We start from the raw sequence: 20,692 nt of genomic DNA, 5'->3' as shown, positions 1-20,692 counted from the left end.
TTTGTTGTTGTTGTTTTTGTTTTGTTTTGTTTTGTTTTGTTTTGTTTTTCAAGACAGGGTTTCTCTGTATTGTTTTGGAGCCTGTTCTGGAACTAGCTCTGTAGACCAGGCTGGCCTCGAACTCACAGAGTTTCACCTGCCTTTCACATGGTGTCTTTTTAACATGCTAATATTCCATACCAAAGAAATTAATCCAGACTTTTCAAGAAGTTTCAAGCTGTTGAAATGTTTGTAATGTAAATTCCATTGCATTTTCAGAATTCTCAGCCGAAACCCTCTGACAGTTGTTGAAGACCCTTATCTTTATAAATTGCCAGCATTGAAGTATCTGTAAGTATTCTGACAACCCCATGGCCCTTAGACGATGTCTGCTTTTCCTTATTTCCATCAGGAGGGTATTCTGCCTTAATTTAAAAAAAAGATCACAATTTTAGTTTTAACTAGATTGTTTAAAAAATTGACAAAAGGATGGAATCCAGGAGAGGGGGTGCCTGCCTTTAATTCCAATATTTGGGAGGCAAAGGCAGGCAGATTTCAGTGAGTTACAGACCATCCAGGGCTACACTGAGAGCCAACTGTCTCAAAAGAAAAATGAAACGAAAGAAATAAAACTAGGGGCCTGACAAGATAGTTCGGCAAGTAAAGGACTTCACCACCAAGCCTGAGGGCCTGAGTTCAAGAACTAGATCACATTTTTTGTCTTCTGACATCTACATATACAATGTGGTACATGTACACACACACACACACACACACACACACACACACACGAAAAACTGTGAAAAGGATAAAGAATGATACAATAAGCAAGATATTGAGCTGAGGAGGAAACAGTGTTGAAGAGCATAGAGATGTGTAGGTAAATATATGTAGGGTAGCATCTCAGCAAAAAGCCAAAAATATATACTACTTTTTTTATTCTTTCATATATTACATCCCAACCCCAGTTTCCCATTCCTACCCCCTCTCAAGTCTCTACTGCCTACTTTCCCTCTCCCCCAGATCCACTCTATTTTTTTAAGATTTATTACATTTATGTTATTTTGCCTGCATGTCTGCCAGATCTCACTATAGATGATTGTGAGCCACCATGTGGTTGCTAGGAATTGGACTCAGAACCTCTGGAAGAGCAGTCAGTGCCCTTAATCGCTAAGCCATCTCTCCAGCCCTCTGTGTTGCTTTCTTTGTGTGTGGAGAGTCACAGCATCTGATGAAGCAGACCTGTAGTGCCTCCTTGATGTGATGCTCAAGGCAGACTCAGGGGCACACCTGCATCCGGCTCTGCAAGCCCACCTCTGAATCCCTCCACGAGGGCATGTACCACTTGATTACTGTAGCCATCTCTCTAGCCCCCCAAGATCCACTCTATTTTTTAAATTAAAATATTTCTCATACACACACACACACACACACACACACACACACCAGTGGTTTTTTTTTTTAACTAAGAAAAGGGTTTTGGAGAGATGACTCAATGATTAAGAGGACTTACTGTTCTTGTAGAGAATCCCAGTTCAGTTCTCAGCACATATCAAGTTGCTTGCAACCACCTGGAACGCGTTCCAGGGTATCTGTGTTGCCTTCTGGGCTCAACAGGCACCTGAACACACACATACACATAAATAAAAGTAAATATTTTTGTAAAAATAAATTAAAAGGAAGCTCTGTGTGATGGTGCATGCCTGTAGTCCCAGGACTTGGGAGGCAGAAGCAGGCAGGTTGCTGTAAGTTTAAGGTCAGCCTGGTCTACATAGTAAGTTCTAGGCCAACCAGAGCTACAAAGAGAGCCCCTGTCTCAAAAATTAAAATACCCAGTTTCCTGTGTTTTTAATATATAGACTGACAGAACTTTAAATAAATGGGAATTAAATGTTTAGAAATTAAAGTGAAAAATAAAATATAGAGTGGTAGTTGTAGGGTGAATGCAATATCAAAATGAGAAGTAAGATAATGACCAAAAAAAGGGACAAGTTTGTTAAATTGTAAACTTAATTTCTTTTTTTTTTTCCAGAGATGTATTTATTTATTATGTATACAGTGTTCTCTCTGCATGTACACCTGCAGGCCAGAAGAGGGCACCAGATCTCATTATAGACAGTTGTGAGCCACCATGTGGTTGCTGGGAATTGAACTCAGGACTTCTGGAAGAGCAGTCAGTGCTCTTAACCTCTGAGCCATCCTCAACCCCAACAATGGATTCCTGAGACAAATATTGTTTAGGAAAGCTGGAGTTTAAGTAACCACTTGTAATGAAAATGTTTCCTCATAAAATCTGGCTTTCTCCTCCAGAGACCTGGGAACAACACAAGTACCACTGACGACGCTTGAGAACATTCTCATGATGACTCTGGAACTGGAGCATCTGTAAGGTTTATTTTCTCAGAATAATTTCACTTAGATTTTAAAATGTTAATAATGCCTCTGCGTGCACGTGTGCGTGTGCACACACACTCACATGCCTGTATGTGTGCGTGCGTGTGTGCGTGTTTGCGCGTGTACCTGTTGCAGGCATGAGTACCACAATGTGAATATGGAGGTCAGAGGACAGCTTTACAAGGGTGGCTCTCGTCTTACACCGTGGGGTGCAGGGATCAAACTTATTGTGTGGCTGTGGACTTTCTGCTGAGCCATCTTGCCAGCCCTGGATTTCTTTGTGCTTTCTTGTATTTTAAATGTTTTTGAGTTTTTCTTTATTTCTTGAGTCTGAGATATTGAGATAATTTTCATGCAGTTAACTGAAGTGCATGGTTTAATGAGATTTCACAGTTTCCTACCACTATTGCATCACTGATATAGGCGTTTGTCCCCTCCTAAGGGCCCCTCCTGAACCTTTGCACCCCTCCCACTGGTAGCCTCTGTAATCCACCAGTCCTATTTCTAGCCCTATAGTCTTCCTTCTCCAGAACAACTCAGAATTGACATCCCATAGTGTGTGGCTGTTGGATCTATCTTTTCTCACTGACTGTGGTCTTTAGCATATCTCACCAGTACTGAATGAGAAAGCAATGTCTTTAAAAGGTGTTCATCTGGATTGGAAGTGTAGCTCAGTGGGTAGAGTGTTTACCCGGCATGCATGATGCCCTGGGTTTGATACAAACCAGCATTGTGGTGAATACTTGTCCTTCCAAGTCAAGATCATCTTCAACTATGCTGGCAGTTCCTGGCCAGTCTGGCATGCAAAACAACTTTGCCTTTCTGCTAGCTCATCTAAAGTGGGCTCTGGGTCCTTGTCATCTTAACTCTTTGCTAGCATGTGTTCTATAATGTCTAGTCACATGCAAACAACCTTTTACCATGCATGCTTACTTTAAGTTAATGCCCACATTGAATGAGATGTCTGTGTTCTTGTTGAGTTTTTGTTTTGTTCTGTCTGAGGCAGGGTCTCCTTCTGTAGCCTAGGTTGCCTTGAACTTGTGATCATCCAATCTGGCTTCTCACTGATGTTCGTTTTACACACTGGCATTTCAATCTGACTTTGTTTCCTCGGGAATAGCTCAGGTCAAACGTATGGCACTGCCTCCCTGACTGGGATTTCAGGTAGCCTATCATGTCAAGTCTGATCACCCAAAGGTGGGTGGAAGTTCTTCAAGTTTGTTTCATGGGTGGTACTTAGTAATCTGTGGGAATTTGTGGAAGGCCCACTAGAGATACCACACGTTACCAGGGAAACCAGGGTTAGGAACTGACTCAAAAGGGAACTTGAGGCCAATTAGAGTTAACAAACAGAGCAAGCAAGTTTCAGGCTCAGCATCTGCCTAGAGGTATCAGACGGGAAGAAGAGGGAGGGCCATGCCAGTCAGCCACAGAGCAAAGGCGAGCAGAAGGCTTCGAGGGGAGGAGGGAGGGTACAAAGGCCCAAGAACTAGAAAAAGCACACATCAGGCTGTGGTCAACATCTAGAAGAATGAACTAGAAAAGGAGGAAAGTGAAAATGGCACCTTTCAGGACTCAGAAGGGCATGGTGGCTCCGCAGCAACTGCAGAGAGGCCAGGGATTCTGGAAAGGAAAATAGATTGTCTCACTGAAGGGAAAATTATTCTTGTCTCATTAGCGTGGCTTATGTTAGATCTCCCCCTCTTGTGGGGTGGTTCCACCCTCTTGAGGGGTGATCCCTCAGACAGGTGGTTGACTTGCCCAACTGGAATGATGTTACCAACACTTCAGATCTGAGTTCTGACCTCTTGACCAGAAGGAGAGAGATTTTCCGAACGGGCCCTCGCTGCTACTGCAGCATACATCGTCCCTCAGCATCTTGTATGAAGCAGTTTTTTTACTTGGTGGTTGAAACTGGCACATTTATTAGCTGGTGTTCTGCTGCAGAATTACCCTGCTTTTGTTTTTGACTACCATTATCAACTCATGGATTCTCTTTACACTTATGTTGTACTTTACTGTGGCCTGTAGTGTGTGTGTGTATGTGTGTGTGTGTGTGTGTGTGTGTGTGTGTGTGTGTGTGTGTGTAGGGGGGGGCGGGAGAGATATTCTAAGATCAAGCCCAGGACCTCTCACTGATACAGGAGCACTATACCAAAGACCTGCATCCCCAGTCCTTTCTGTCAACAGCACAGATTATGCAGCCTTGGTCACTATGAGCACTAATGCTATTTAACTACACAATATAGTTTAAACTAGGCTGTTTTAGGTTTGAGATGATTTCTAGGATTTCCCATCCACATCAGGAATAAAGTATCCCTAGATTGGAAGTTGGCTCAGGCCCTTCTTGTGCATAACCAACCCAGAGTGAGACTTGAGCTAAGGAGAGAGGCTTCTACAGTCCGTGTCACCTATTTCTGTTCCTGTCACCTTTGTTTTAGGCACAAACCCACCCTGACACTTACCCTTCTTTGAGCACTTCTGTCCTCCTTCATGATTACTTTCAATATCAGAGAGCAGTAATTTACTATTGAGTCCCCACCCAACTGCCCATGCCATGTGCCTCAAGAACTCCTTCCTCTACAACCCTGTGGTGGCCTTGACCTGCCTTTTCTGCACCTCAGTAAGGCTTTCCCAGTAAGCCAGTTCTCTGTCTTTCCATTTATAGAATCTTACCTAGCCACATGACCTGCTGCCTCTGCAAATATAAAAGTGATATTGAGGTTGTCTGCAAGACAATCAAACTGCGTTGTCATGCTGGATGTCTGACAAACACCACACATTGTCGTGAGTCTCTTGCCTAATGATAAATGTTTTAATTTTGACATATGATTTTTAACTGGTAAAGATAATTTTTAATTATTTTTATTTTAATTAAAAATAATTATTTCACTCCCCTTCCTGCCTTCCTTTTCCTCCTTCCAATTTCTCCACTATTCCCCCTCATTCCCTCTCAGATTGTCTCTTTTTGATTATTATTGCTGCATAGACAGAGATATAAACACATAAATATATAATAAGCCCTGCTGAGTCTTCTTGGTGTTGCTAGTGTGTGTATGATTGATGGCTGACCACTTTTATTGGATAACCATTTAGGAGGCTCATCCCTGGGACAGACTAATTCTTCTTCTCAGCAGCCATCAATTGACTGTAGCTCTTTGTCTAGGAGTGGGACCTCATGATATTTTCCCTTTAATGTGTCTGGTAGTGTTGTCCTTGTTCCAGTTTTATGTAGGCAACCATATTTTTGAGGTATCATGAGTACAACTTACCTGTCATTCATAGATGACAAAATCTCACAGCTGACTTACTGGTCCTCTGGCTCTTATAATCTTTCTACCACCACACCCCCTTCTGTCATGTTCCTAAAATTTATACTAATAATTGTCTATCACTCATATATTATTAATATATAATAAAACTCCCTACACTTCTGTATTTCTTGTGAAAACTGGGCTCTCAGCTATTATTGCATTATTATATATATGACTGCTCTGTGGGCCAGAGAGATAGCTTTAAGGGTCAAGATGCTTTGCCACAGATATCTGGTGTTCTAAATCAATCCCTGGAACTCCCATTAAGGTGGAAGAAAAAAACAAACTTCACAAAGTTGCCCTCTGACCTCCATACTCAAACCATCACACATGTACCCATTTGCATCATGCACATACAGACACAAAATATGTATGTATATAAACACACACACACGAAGCTATAGAGTTCATTTAATGGTTTAAAGTACTTTCTGCTCTTGCAGAGCACCAGGGTTCGGTTTCCAGCACCAAAATGGTAGCTCACAATCATTCATAACTCCAGTTTATGCCTGTTTATGACCTCTGCAGGCTAGGAACACATGAGGCACATATACATAAATGCAGGCAAAACACTCATACACATAAAATGAATCCTTTAAAGGTATATATGTATTAGCCAAGTGGTGATGATGATGGTGACTGTGGTGCACACACCTTTAATCTCAGCATTGGGGAAGCAGAGGCAGGGAGATCTCTGGTTCTCAAAGTGAGTTCCAGGAAAGCCAGGGCCACACAGTAAGACCCTATCTTGTTGCTGGATTTTCTTGTCCCACCAGGTCCCACTGCTTCAGCCCCAAATGAACACACTGAGACACTATATTAATTATTAAACTGTTGGCTGATGGCTAGAGCTTCTTATTGGCTACTCTGTCTTAATTATTAACCCATAACTACTAATCTATGCATTTCTACATGGCCTTATCTTACCAGAGAACGCCTGGTGCATCCTATCCTCCCCGTCTCTACATGGCAACTCTTCATGATCTCCCTAACTAACTGTTGCCAAATAGTGTTTTATTCATCAACCAATAAGAGAAACATATATACAGAAGGACTTCCCCCATCGTCTCCCCTTTTCTGTCTAAATAAAAAGAAGGGTTTTAACTTTAACATAGTAAAATTATATATAACAAAACAGTTATCAAGTAAGAACTATAGTTAACAATATTTAGTCTATTAATACTGTCTTGAAAAAAACAAAAGTATATACATATAAAAGCTGTTCCATACACAAGAGTAAGAAACGGAGTGAAACAGGAGGGGTAACATAAGTGTTCACACTCTGTGAACTATATACACTGTGGTTGGGACCTCGTTTCAGTGGTCACTTGCATATGGCACTGCCATCCAAAGCTGGCTATATGTGTATGGTCTCAAGCACTCCTGACCTATAGGGAAGGTGCTTCTCTTTTGTAGAGTTTTTAACACTGTGATGCCCTTTTATTTAGAATCCAAGAGCTTCTGATTCTAGAAGCAGTGAGTGTACCTGTCTCTCCTGATGGAACACGCCTAGATTGGCCAGCTCTGTATTTGTGCTCAGCCTCAAGTTCTTCTATCCACTTATATGATTTTAATTAATTTTTTTGTTTTTTGAGGCAATGTCCCATTGTGTAGGCTTGGCTGGCCTAGGACTTGCTGGATATTCCAGGCTGGCCTTGAACTCATAAGATCTGACTGTCACTGGAATTTTTTTTGCCAGGATCAAATCATATGTCTGGTATCATATGATTTTTAAAGTGTTTTTCTAAGTTGAGTGTGGTGGCAAATGATGGCAATGCCACCTATTCAGGAGGGCTGAGGCAACAGAACCTGAACAGGGAGGTTTTCTGCCCCGGCAGTTCCCACAGCTGCTTCAGCACCAAATAAGCACACAAAGACATATTATTAAACTGTTGGCCAATGGCTGGGGCTTCTTACTGGCTAGCTCTCTCTTAATCATTTATCCAGCTTCTACTAATCTCTATGTATTGCAGTGAGGCTGTGGCTTACCAGGTAATGCCCCAGCAAGTTACTCCTTCAGCACCATGGCAGCTCCTCTCTGCCTTCCTCCTCCCTCTCAGAGCCCTGATATCTTCCAGCCTGGTTATTCTGGCTATTGACCAAACAGTGTTTTATTCAGCAACCAATAAGATAAACATATATACAGGAGAATATCCCCCATCAGGAACCTATTCCAAGGCCATAGGGCCAACTTAGTGAGACCCTGTATTCCAGCCATGAGCTTGTACTGAGGACTGAACATGTGTAGCTCTCCACAGATACCCTGTGTGCATGCTGTAGATTGTTCTAAGCAGCCACTTAGTGGGCACTGTCTTCTCTAGTTGTCATTGACATTTCATGGGTTTAAATTTGGGTTGGTTTTTCTCTCCACTAATGGGTACTCTATCCAGTATTTGCTAGCCCCTAACTTATTTGGTAGAGTTGAATGGCTGTGGACTGGGGAAGGGCTGCCAGAATTCTCTGACCCAAAACAATCTCTTCATCTTTGACAGTTGAAGCATCTATAGGGGACCCAGAAGGAGCATTCATGAAGGTGTTGCAGGCCCGGAAGGAGAACACCAGCACTGAGCTTACTATTGAACAGGAAAAGAGCTATTCAGAAAAAGATGATCTTAGCTCTTCAGGCTTCATGAATGAACAACTCGACTTTAACGATGAAAGTGATGTTATTAGTGCCCTAAATTACATACTGCCATATTTCTCAGAGGGAAATCTGGAAGATGTAGTATCAACATTGTTACCATTCATTAAACTGCTGTTTTCTAATATACAAAATGCAGATAATTCACTGGGATCCTACAAAAATGATTCAAGGAACATTTCTCTTAATCCTGCACCAAAGTCGAAGAAGTTGGCTTACAAAAATAAACTGAATAAGCTTTATTTTCTAGAGAATTTGTTAGATGCAGAAATTGATGAGGTTAGGAAGAAAGAGAAGACTGCCATGCTTATGCAGGGGTCTAGCCGCCTGAGTCCCAAATTTAAATGGCGAATATTTGAAAAGAGATGGGAACCTGCCCATGGAGAGGAAAACAGTCTTGCAGAGATTGAGAGGGCAGAGAAAAGGCTCCACAGGATGGACAGAGTGCTCAAGGGGACAGGAAGCATACAGAAAAGGCACTTCCTTGACGTGCATGACAAGAGCCTGTGGAGTAAGCAGAGCGTCCAGACACCTGTGGAGAACATCACCATAGATGGGCAGCTCGGGAGCCCACCCACAGCGGAGCTGCAGCAGCTCAGTCTGGTGCAGAAGCCCAGGAAGTTAGTGGGAAATTCCTTCCACTCAGAGCTGGTGCTCCCAAAGGAGCCCAGGGAGGCAGTGTCTTCTTCCCCAGAACCGGCCCTGGTGGACAAATCTCCCACTACAGATTCGCTACCCGAGTTCATAGACAGACGAAAAGACTTGTCCTACACCATTTATGTTTTGGAAAGTGCAAATGCCAATGTGAAAAAAATGAAGGAGTCTAACCCTAGTTTACAGCCTGAAAAGAGACATGGAAACCTTAGGAAGAAAAAATCTCATTTCCAGTTGATTGCAAAGAATCCAGCATCCTCTGCAGTAAGGAACCTGGTAAATTCCCCTGCACGAGGGGTCTTTTCATCTTCAAGAGACCTGAGTTTTTCAGAAAAACCTTTTTCAGAATTATATGATGCTTCAGAACTTTCTACAGAAAAACCTCTTGAAGAAAACCAGGCTACAACAGATAACAGTGAAGAAAACCTCCTCAAACCAACTATGATTGTACCTGAAGAAACTGCATCAGAGAATACACCCCCTGAGAATCTTCATGTAGAGTCTAATGTACTTCCATCAGATTTAATTCCAACTCTTCATCAAACCAGGGATCCACATTTAGACTTCGACTTGGAATCTCACTCACATGACCATTTCAAAGAACTTACTTACCCATTGCTGATGTCACCGGGTGAACACTTTGAATCTCATCTAAACCAGCAGCTGCGGCCCCTCATCCCCAACAACAACGTGAGAAGGCTTATTTCTCACGTTATCAGGACTTTGAAGATGGACTGCTCTGATCCCCATGTGCAACTGTCCTGTGCCAAGCTCATCTCCAGAACAGGCCTCCTGATGAAGCTTCTCAGTGAGCAACAAGAATTCAAGTTGTCCAGGACCGACTGGGATACAGACCAGTGGAGAACTGAGAACTACATCAATGAGAGCACAGAAGCCCAAGGTGAACAGAAGGGTCTGGAACCAAGTCAGGTGAGGACAGTGCCCCAATGTGGGGGCCCCGCCTTCTCAGTCATTTAAGCAGAAAGACCAGGAGCTCCCACTCTAGATTTTGTACTGGCTACATAACTCTAGCCCAGCCAAGACAGTGATCCCCACTGTGTTTATGTGTATTGTTGTGTTGTTTTGTTTTTGAGACAGAGTCTCCCTGTGTAGCCTTGGATTCCTGAAATTCCCAAGCAAACCAGGCTGGCCTGGAACTTGCAGAGATTCGCCTGCCTCTGCTTCCCAGTACTGGGATTAAATATGTTTGCTACCACACCTAGCTTCCACTGTGTTTCTAAGTTTAGAGAACGTAGCAGACCTAAAACACAGGAAATGTACACTAATAAAGCATGTAACACATTGGATCCACTATGATCTTTTATAAGTATGAAAGCTACTCACCTGGAAGAATGTTTTTAGGGTTTTTTTTTTTTTTCTTCATATCCTTTTCTTCAGTGTAGATCAAACCCAGCACCTAGTAGAAGCTAAGCAAAGGGTTCAGCCACAGTTGTTCATCCCAGACCTTGGTTCTTTGAGTTAGAATCTCACTACATAGTTCAAAATGACCTGCTCACTATGTAGCCTAAGTTGGTGTCAAACTCATGGCAGTTCTCCTATCTTAACTTCCAAGTTGCTAGAATATATGTTACCATGCACAGATCAAGAATGAATTTCAAACAACTATTCTTCACCTTCTTTCATTCTTTTTACTTTATTATTTGACAACAATAATATCTACTTATTCACTTATTTTGTACTCTTTAGCTCACAAAAGAAGTTCCAGGATACGGCTACAACAACAAAGTCATCTTGGCAATATCTGTAACTGTAGTAGTGACAGTTTTGATTATCATTTTCTGTCTCATTGAGGTAAGGATAATACATTTATGTGTCCAGAATATACAGTCTGTGTAATAGATTTAGAACCTGGGAACTGAAAACCTGAGCCACTTACCATCTCTGTCTACAAGTAATGTCCCCGTGTGTTCACAGGTATTCTGTCTGTGAAGCAGGACTCCTCAATGTCAGGCCCTTATGTAACATTCTGATTTGGTGTAGGATGATGGGTGGGGTGGTGTTGGTGTGAGATGCTGTGAGAGCAGTGGGAAGTTCTCCGTCAATGACGATGACAGAATTTTGAGCCTAGAAGGCAGAGATCAACATGGGATCAGTTCACAAACCCCCTGGGAGGATGTCCTCTGGCTACTGCATAGACAGCACCTGCACACCTACTGTGGTTGTAACCTCCCAGGAATTATCTGTAAAGTCCTATATTGCTCTTTAGTTGTGTCTACAATTCACCCTGTGCTTGCCTTTATTCACATTTTCATTATTTCTTCTGCCAGTTTAGATGATGGGCTCTGTAAGAACAGTAAGCATGCCTGGTGTTTTGCCTGTGATAGATAGCAGTGGTGTTCAAAGAATAGAAGTGAAGCATCCCATTAGTTCTGCTAATGGGGGGGAATAACACAATCCAGTACTTACTTAAAATAGCAGCAGAGAAAGATGTTTGCAAGCTTCTGCAACTCGAGATCTTGGGAAACAAAAGCAGGGTGACCCAGAGTTCACAGTCATCCTTAGCAATTTAGGGAACTCAGGCCAGGAATATAAGAAATGCTGTCTAAAAAAAATACAGATTAAATAATAACAGACAGAAAAGCAATGGACAAACCAATGCTCCAGTCATTTGAATGCAGGGACTGAAGTCTGAGGATTTAGCTATGGCCTGTGCACACTAAGCATGATCTACTTTCCTAGACACTAAAACCTTTGAAATGTGACCCTGTAATAGTTTAGTCAGTGGTGAAAAATGAATAAATGATAATAGAACCTAACTATTTTGTGGCCAAGTAATGAAAGCTTACTATAACTCTTTACCTTAAAGAACTGATGATAGAGAAAACAGAAGTAAATTTACAAATAAGTGTGTGGTGGAAGAGTGTTATGAGCACTCATTCCCACCAGCCTGGTCCCAGAGCTTCATCAGTCCCAAAATAACACAGAGAGACCCTATTAGTTATAAAGCTGTTGGACAATGGCTAGGGCTTCTTATTGGCTAACTCTGTCTTAATTATTAACCCATATTTATCAGTCTATGTATTGCCATGAGGCTGTGGCTTACCCAGATGTCCTACATCTCGACTGCTATCTGCCTACACTTCCCAAATCCTCCTTGTCTCCTAGTCCCACCTATCATCCTGCCTCATTGGCCACAGTGCTTTATTCATCAACCAATAAGAGAAACATATGTATAGAATATATCCCCATCGGGAAAAGAGCTGTCTAGTCCCAGCTCCATAGACAGAAAGAAGCCTTTAGCAGCCTTAGGAATATTAGCACTTGTGCCTGCTGAGCACAGGACAGAGTTCTCCATTCATTGTCTGATCTAATCATTGACTCCTTCGGGAAAGATCTTCTCAAGCCTCTCCTAGAATGAAAGAGAAATGTATGTGACCAATCCAAGAGTAAAGCTCCAGGTCCCCCTAGCCCTACCCCTTCACTGACCCTTCACATCACTGCTCAGTTTCCCCTGCTTAGAGACAATCAGGAACTATTGGGAGTGTGAGAGAACAAGGAAACCATTGCAAACCACCCAAAGTGTTAATCTATTTCATGGAAAAATAAACCAGTGGGAAAAGAAAGTGTCTGTAGCCAAAGCCACTCATCTACCAGCCTGTTCCTCCTTGTGCATGAGTTATGCTTTGTTATAGAGACTTTGTCACCTCAGGGAATCCAGGCACTTCTGCTACTACTTTCTAGCACTTTCCTAGCATTATGTTGTCATTTCACTCCACCCCAGGAGTGAAGGGGCTTTAGACAGGGCTTCCTGTAGCTAGAATGGCCTGGAATTCACTATGTGCCTGAAGCTGGCCTTCAACTTGTCATCTTCTTGCTTTGTGTATGTCTGTACACCATGTTTGTACCTGGTGCCTATGGAAGCCAAAAGAGATTATTGCATCCTCTGAAACTGGAGTTACAGACAGTTGTGAGCCACCATGTGGGTGTTTGTAATTGAACCTAGGTTGTTGTTGGCAGATGTTTCTTTTCCACCCACCAGTTTCCAAATAACCAACATAGAGACTTAATGGTAATTACAAATGCTTAGCCAATAGCTCAGGCTTGTTACTACTAATTCTTACATTTAAATTAACCTATATTTCTTTTTTAAAGATGTATTTATTTATTTATTTATTTAATTATTATGTATACAGTGCTCTGTCTGCATGTATGCCAGCCGGCCAGAAGAGGACATCAGATCTCATTACAGATGGTTGTGAGCCACCATGTGGTTGCTGGGAATTAAACCCAGGACCGTTGGAAGAGCAGTCAGTGCTCTTAACCTCTGAGCCATCTCTACAGCCCTTAACCTGTATTTCTTATCTATCCTTTGCCATTGGTTTGGGACCTTTTCTCAGTATGGCATGCTCATGTTGCTTCTCTCTGCTTCTGCTGTTGACTCCTCTGACTCTACCAACTCTGCCTTTCTCCCCACGATCTCAGTTCGGCTCTCCTGCCTAACCTGTTCAGCTATTGGCTGGTCAGATTCTTTATTAAACCATCTGAATCTGAATCTATCTTTATTGCATATCTATAATCTTTTTTGACCACATGAGCCTTTAGACTGCTAAGCAGAGTGTCCTCTGCCTCAGGAAGCTGTCAGAAGATGCTTTTCTTTACTGTGATTGGTATGAGAGACTGCAGGAATGCCCCACACAGCTTGACTCATGGTACACTGGCTGCTCAAGTCCACAGGCAGGACACTCAGCCCTGTACCATGGCTGGCCACTCTGGTGGCCTTTTCTAGGCTCTCTCGGGTTTTATATGAAAGTCATGCCTCACATTGGGCACCATTTGTTGACAGATGTTTCTTTCCTTCCCACCAGTTCCCAATAACCAACATGGAGACTTAATATTAATTACAAATGCTCAGCTATTAATAGCTCAGCCTTACTAGCTAACTCTTTGCATTTAAATTAATCTATATTTCTTACCTATCCTTTGCCATGTGGCTTTGTACCTTTTTTTCAGTGTGGCATGTCCATCTTGCTCCTCTCTGCTTCTGCTGTTGACTCCTCTAACTCTACCCTTCTCCTCCCCACATTCTCAGTTTGGTTCCCATACCTAACTTTATTCTGTTCAGCTACTGGCCAGTCAGCTTCTTTATTAAACAAATTACATCCACATATAATCACACAATGTATAGGAATATTCCACAGGTCTTCTGGAAGGTCAGTCAGTGCTCTTAACTTCTGAGCCATCTCTCCGGCCTCTTATTTATATTTTTTCAAATATATATATATATATATATATATATATATATATATATATATATATTTAAATTAAAAACAATCTTATTTTATATATACCAATCCCAGTTCCCTCTCCATCCCATCCCCTATCCACTACCCAGGGATGGTGAGGCCTCCCCTGGGGGATCACCAAAGTCTGTCATTTCATTTGGGGCAAGGCCTAGGCCCTCCCCTGTGTATCTAGTCTGAGAGAGTATCCGTCTATAGGGAATGGGCTCCCAAAATCCATTCGTGCATTAGGGATAAATACTGGTTCCACTGCCAGAGGTCCCATAGACTGCTCTGGCCTTCCAACTGGCACCCACATTCGGGGGGCCTGGGTCAGTCCAATGCTGGTTCTAGCTGTCAAACTGGGGTCTGTGAGCTCCCATTTGCTCAGGTCAGCTGTTTCTGTGTATTTCCCCAGCATGATCTTGACCCCTTTACTCATCATTCCTCCCTCACTGCACCTGGATTCCATGAGTAGGGCTCAGTGCTTTGCTGTGGGTGTCTGCTTCTGCTTCCATCAGCTACTGGGTGAAGTATCTAGGATGGCATTTAAGGTAGTAATTAATCTCATTGTAGAGGAAGGGCATTTAATAAAATGGCATGGCATTTACAATTCTACTTTACGTGACAACTGATGCCTTCACAGCATGCCTTATAGCTGTCATTGTTATTGCCACCTCCTCCTCCCTCTTCTCTTTGGTATTAAACCCAGGCCTTGCACTCTATCACTGAGATAAATCCCTAAGCTTTTGCTGTTGTTTTAGTCTGGTTTTTGTTTTTAGACAGAAATTCACTCTGTGGCCTAGACTGGCTTGTCATTTCTCTTAATGTTCTCCAGAAGAATTGCCGAGTTTTAATCAGAAAATTTGCTCATTCTAAGTTACATTTATTCTGAAACACTATCTCCATTACTATCATAAGTAGGAACTTGCTTGGTTTGTATTGGAGATTGATGAGAAATCCACTGGGCTTGGTATCCTGATCTCTTTTACTTTGTGATTAGTATTGGGTGCTCTTATTCTAATCAAGTGTTAGTTGATTGTCTTGGACTTTTTGGTTCGTTATTTCAGATACTAACAGTAATAGTTGTGTTCCTTCTCCTCAGTACCATATCTATATTCCTTGTCACATTTCAGGACCTCACCAAGAGACAAATGCTTTGTAGCTGTGGTAAGAGGTACTGCTAATGCTCTTCTGGTGGTAGATACTTTGATAAAGTTAAAGATACTTCTTTCTTTGACTTTTAAGAGTTGTTATTAGGACTTGTTGAATCTTATGTAAAAGAGTCAATACACAGTATTAAGTGCCAGCTACTTGGGGGACCCTAGGGTGTTACAGAAGAGAAGAATAGCAGGTAGATGTCAACTAAGTAAAAGGATTTGATATAGATTGAAAACAGAAGCCACTGTGATAATCATGATTGTGTTTTCTTCCAAAACAGGTTTATTCTCACAGAGCAGCAAGAGAGGGAGATGAAGAAAAGTCCGCAGGGTAAATACAAGATTAGCAATCCTTCCAGGAGAACCTGAGAGATAGCAGAGAGCTTGGGCCTCATTGGGGAAACTCAGGAAGAATGGTATTTCCCCTAATGTCTTGCCTGGTTCCCCAAAGAGGCATGTGTACCCAGGCCTAGCAAGGGGCCTCCAAGTGTCCCCACTTCCTTAAGGAAAGAAGATTAGGCTGTGCCTGTTCTGCTGTTGGTAGCTTCAGGACCTCACTATGTACCCGAGGCTGGCCTCAAACTCTTGTTTCAGCCTCCCAAGTACAGGAATCATAGGTATGATCCACCATGCCTAGCCAGTCAAGCCCTTCAAATATCTCACAACTTGGGGCTGGAGAAATGGCTCAGTGGTTAAGAGCATTGACTGCTCTTTTGAAGGATCCAGGTTCAATTCCCAGCACCCATATGGCAGCTTACACTGCCTGTAACTCCGCCATCTAACATGTGGCATACATGCAGGCAAAACACAAATGCACATAAAAATAAATCATTTTTTTTAAATCTCACAACTCACTCATCAGAGGAGTCTGCAGGGTGAAATCCGTGAGTCTGTGAGCTGTGCTGTGGACTTGGGCATTGTTGCACTTGGAGGATGAAGCAGCTAGACAAGCAGGAGAGGCCTCTCCTCACCTCAGCAAGTCTGCATGTGAAATTTGTTCTGAAGGACAGCAGAATGCTCCTGCTCAGGGTGGCTTCTTCTAAGGAATAAGTCTGCTCAATGGAATAAGTGGGATTTTTGTCATGCTGGCACTTTGGCTATCCTCTAGGACAAGCCACATACAAAGATCTCCCCAAGGGCATTGTGAGGCCTTAGAATAGACTTGGAAAGTTCCTAGAAGCCAAACATGCATGGAATTGTTCTCAAGTCCCAGTGCTGGGGTGATTTTTGTTATGAGGAGAGCCAAGATGTTCCCCAGAGAGACACTCAAAAAAAAAAAAATGACACAATCACTAACTATTTTCTGCTTGTGTTTTATTCCAAGGGGTAAGAAATGCTACAAGGACAGTGAGAATCAGGTAAGCCTGAGACTCAGTGTTTTGGCTGCAGAAGGCGGAGATTAACATATCTAATGTCTCCCTTTCTGTTTCCTAGGAAGGGTTTTTCTGGCTAAGGTGGCCACTATGGCTTAGAGATATGTACAGGCCTCTTCATGATACACGTAAGAAAAACATGGCTCAGGATCTACAGGACAAGGAGTCCTCTGGCGAGGAGGAGATCTTCAATAAGGATGTACCAGGGTAAACATCTGGCTCAAATGAGGAGCTAAGGGCAACTCGCTCCATTTCAGGGTTTGAAAGCCTTGACATTGCTCTTCTTCCAGGGAGGTCAAGGGAGAAGTGGTGGTGGCACAGATCGTGAAAACGTCGGTCACTGAAGCAACAGAGAGCGAAGCAGGTGACGACGCCGAAGGCACAGAATGATCTGCTATCATTTATTAATAAATTATTTTTTTTAAACTCGTGAGTGTCAAAGGCCTTTGTCCTGGAGTAAATGAAAGCTGACGCACAGCAGTTGAGAGTGTGGGTCAATAAGATGGCTCCTCACATGAGAGCAGGTGCCATGCAAGCCTTGTGACCCAAGTTTGATCCAGAATCCAAGTTAAAAAAAAAAAAAATGCTGCATGGGGTAGCAAACATCTGCAATCAAAGCAACATAGGAGGTGAAGACAGGAGGGTGACTTAGAAGCCTGTAAGCCAGCAGCCTGGAGTGCACAGCAAGAAACAGACAAGGGAGACCCTGCCTCAAAAGGTGGTAGGCCAAACCAACTCCCAAATACTGTCCTCATTGTAAGGATTCAGGCATTATGCTGAACCCACCACCAACAATTGGCAGGATATGCATACGGCCATTCAGGCAGATACTCAAGACAGTTCAAAGGGCCCTGTTTTTAAGTGAGCACCTTCCCACCATTTAGCCCCTTTCTTTCCCCTTCCTCTTCCCCCCTTCCATCTCTGTTCCTGGTTGGCCAATACCTACCCCTCCCTTTGCTCCCTTTCTCGTCAGAAGCTATCTTTATGGGGCTGCAATCGGAACCAGCCCCAAGTTCGTACCTGAGTGCGGGGTGTGAGGATGAGGGAAAGGCTAGCTATAGACGATAAAGAAAAGACAGAAACACAGAATAAAATCAGGAAGGCAGATTTAGTTAATGCTGAAATGCCACTCTTACAAACCTTAACCAAAAAGGGGAACATGGTATCATGTATCGTGGTTTAATAAGGATCAGGAGATAGGCTGGATAGATGTTTATTCAGGGAGAAATACCTTACAACATAGACAGATGAACACCAGCAGGTTCCTGATCCCAAGGATGCCTCTGGATGCTCTCTGTCCCTGTCCAGCAACCAAAAAATGCTATAAGGACAGTGAGAGTTAGGTAATCCTGAGACTCAGTGCTAGCTCTTCTGGAGCTGAATTTGTAGATCAGGCTGGCCTTGAACTCAGCAATCTTCCCGCCTCTGGCTCCAGAGTGCTGGGAGCATGTGCCACTATCACCTGGCTAGATTATGGAGTTTTACATCCAAGTTACATATACAGTAAACTACACAGAGCTCTCCCAATCCAGGCAGCTTGACTCATAGCTCTTTAGGTGGTGCCGCACCTGCACGGCCTCTGTATGAGAATCTGCAGAGGGTGTCAGGATTAACAACACAGGACTCTTGGCTCTTCTTATATTTTGCTCTGGGGCTGGCTTTTATACCCCGGCACCAGATGGAAGAGGAGGAAGTGAGGAGGGCAGTTAGTCATCTCAGGTTCCAAGGACCGGTTAGAGCATTTTTTAAGAACCCATCCCAAGGTTGCGGAAAACAAAGGAACTTCTTGCCTTAGTAAACATGTTTTTCTTTTCCTGCGGTTACAGCTGCCTGACCTGAGGGCAGCAGGGGGAAGTGAATTCTTAGCCAAGGACTTAATTCCCTTAATTCCCTCTTTTTTATTTTCTATGAGAGATCCCTGGATTAGGTTGTGTAGGGTGTGCCATCCCTTACCCATTCCCGGGGGACCTGGCAACCCCTGCCTTAGACAGGAGGTTCCCCTACAAGTTGCCTGTCATAGGTGATCCTCATTTCTGCAGCATCTGTAACCAGACCTCATGACTGCTGGGAGAGCCATGGGTCAGACTGAGCAACACTTGTCTATGTAACTGTTCCTTTTGTGAAAAGATCTGTCGCTACCAGTCCCCTAGAGACAATGCGCCACCCCAACACTGTATCCAACCTCCGATCTGGGCCATTGCATTCCACCAGCCCTCTGCTGAAATAGGAGCAATTCGAGTCTTATTGACCTCTACTATCTGGTGAGCCAAAACATTGGTAAAGTTTACAAAAGAATTCCAAGGCCCTGCCAAGTATGCATTGATGCGGTTGACCTCTACAGAGACATTTGCATTTCAAACAAGGTGACACAAGAGGAATGACAGTGTGATCAGGAGGCCTGATGCACCAACCGCAATACACCAACTCGTTCCTGAAGTAAGGCAGTTTGCTGATTTAAGTTAAGGAGTCCAAACTGAATAGGAACATTCAGGGCATTTTGCATAACCAGAGCTTCGCTGACTCTGCCCGCCAGCTGGTTAACAGTCTCTGCGTTGGTGGCGGACTGAGCGACAGTTGGCGGCGCCCTGCAATGGCAGCAACAGTTGCCGACACGGCAATGGCAGTAACAGTTGCCGACACGGTAATGGCAGTAATGATGGCAGCAGTAATACCAAAGTCCCTTTTTGAGCGGTAGAGGATAATCTCTTCTCCCCCATGTCGGTCTTCCACCACCATGGGGGCGAGGGCAGGAACTCTAATTACTAGGCCACTGGTGTCCGTCGGGGACCAGCAGTTGCTCAGGGGGCAGGTTCTGGAAGAACAATTGAGAGATTCTCCCTCCCCAAGGACCCATTAAAGGTCACCCACATAAAGGGTGGCAAGACACAAACCAGGCTGACCACTGAGAAATTTCTCCCAACAGATGTGTTAACCCTCAAGGAGTCCTCAAAAGCCTGTGACTGGTTTCAAATGGCCGTGGTGTTAAACCCAGTTCCCCATTGTAGAACAAGGGGACGGGCATCTGTACAGGTCCGTGGCCCACAAAGAAACATCCCTGAGAATGTTGGGGTCACTCTTGCTTGATTTGGGTTTCTAAAATGGAACTTGAGCCCGTTATCTATGGAATTCTTATGGGGAGGGCAATGTCTGAACCACCACAAAGACCCTTTTCTGTTCAATCGCCATGGCTCTTGTGGTGCACAGTGTCCACAAGGCAAAGGCCTATGCAAGTCATAGTTTTCAGGGAGCTTCCAGCATAGGGGCCTGAGTATAAGGGGCTATGTAGTAGCATTCCCCTGTTCCAGCCTGAAGTTTATAGAGTATAGGACATCTCTAGGACCCAAGCAATTGCTCATACTGGCATTGGGGTGAAAATCAGCAATGGAAGCATTACTCAAAACTATGCATGACACCGAGAATGACCCATTGGGCAATTGAGAAACATTAAGCACTCTCTGGAAGCAAAGGCTCCCCTGTGTCAGGAAGGTCAAAGTACTCAGTAATGAAGTTTCCAGGGGCATGTTGGCAGCCGGTAGTCCCAGGGAATGATTGGTGGAAAAGAAAGGGAATTGGCACCAGGACAGGGGGTGGGAGGGTCCCCACCAAGGCCCAAACCGTCCATCCCTCCATGGGCAAGAGGTTCCAGTAAAGCAGGACTAGATTCCCGATCAGGATCCACAGGGTGAACATGTCATTCTGGTATCCAAATAGGTTTCTCTGTTCCTGGGGAAAAAACACAAACAGCCCCTTGGACCCTAGCTAATGGGGGGGGGGGGTTGCCTTGTCCTGTAATTTTGTCCTTCCATTTGACCCATCCCAGTGTTTGAGAGGGTTTGTTCCAATGTCTCTCCATAGCAGACAAGTTATTTTTATCTATAGTCAAAAAATTTTAAATATAAAGTATGGTAGATAATTGAGAATTGGGGGAGGTCCTATA

At 43.5% G+C, this 20,692-nt stretch overlaps 1 protein-coding gene across 1 annotated transcript in view; it reads left to right on the top strand.

Annotated features, from left to right (window-relative positions):
* LOC127221003 (leucine-rich repeat-containing protein 37A3) overlaps positions 1 to 15,856 on the top strand; it is a 38,796-nt gene extending 22,940 nt beyond the window's left edge. The window contains exons 9-14 of the mRNA XM_051182915.1: positions 259 to 330; positions 2,290 to 2,364; positions 5,042 to 5,160; positions 8,180 to 9,912; positions 10,690 to 10,794; positions 15,664 to 15,856. Coding sequence (XP_051038872.1) covers positions 259 to 330; positions 2,290 to 2,364; positions 5,042 to 5,160; positions 8,180 to 9,912; positions 10,690 to 10,794; positions 15,664 to 15,717 — 2,158 coding nt within the window. The 3' untranslated portion in view covers positions 15,718 to 15,856. The remainder of the gene's footprint in view (positions 1 to 258; positions 331 to 2,289; positions 2,365 to 5,041; positions 5,161 to 8,179; positions 9,913 to 10,689; positions 10,795 to 15,663) is intronic.
* Positions 15,857 to 20,692: the final 4,836 nt, after the last annotated feature.

The sequence above is a fragment of the Phodopus roborovskii genome, unplaced genomic scaffold, assembly GCF_943737965.1.
Source record: "Phodopus roborovskii unplaced genomic scaffold, PHOROB, whole genome shotgun sequence".
Classification (NCBI taxonomy): domain Eukaryota; kingdom Metazoa; phylum Chordata; class Mammalia; order Rodentia; family Cricetidae; genus Phodopus; species Phodopus roborovskii.
The sequence above is the reverse complement of the archived record's forward strand: the minus strand, read 5'-3'. Positions and strand labels throughout refer to the sequence as shown.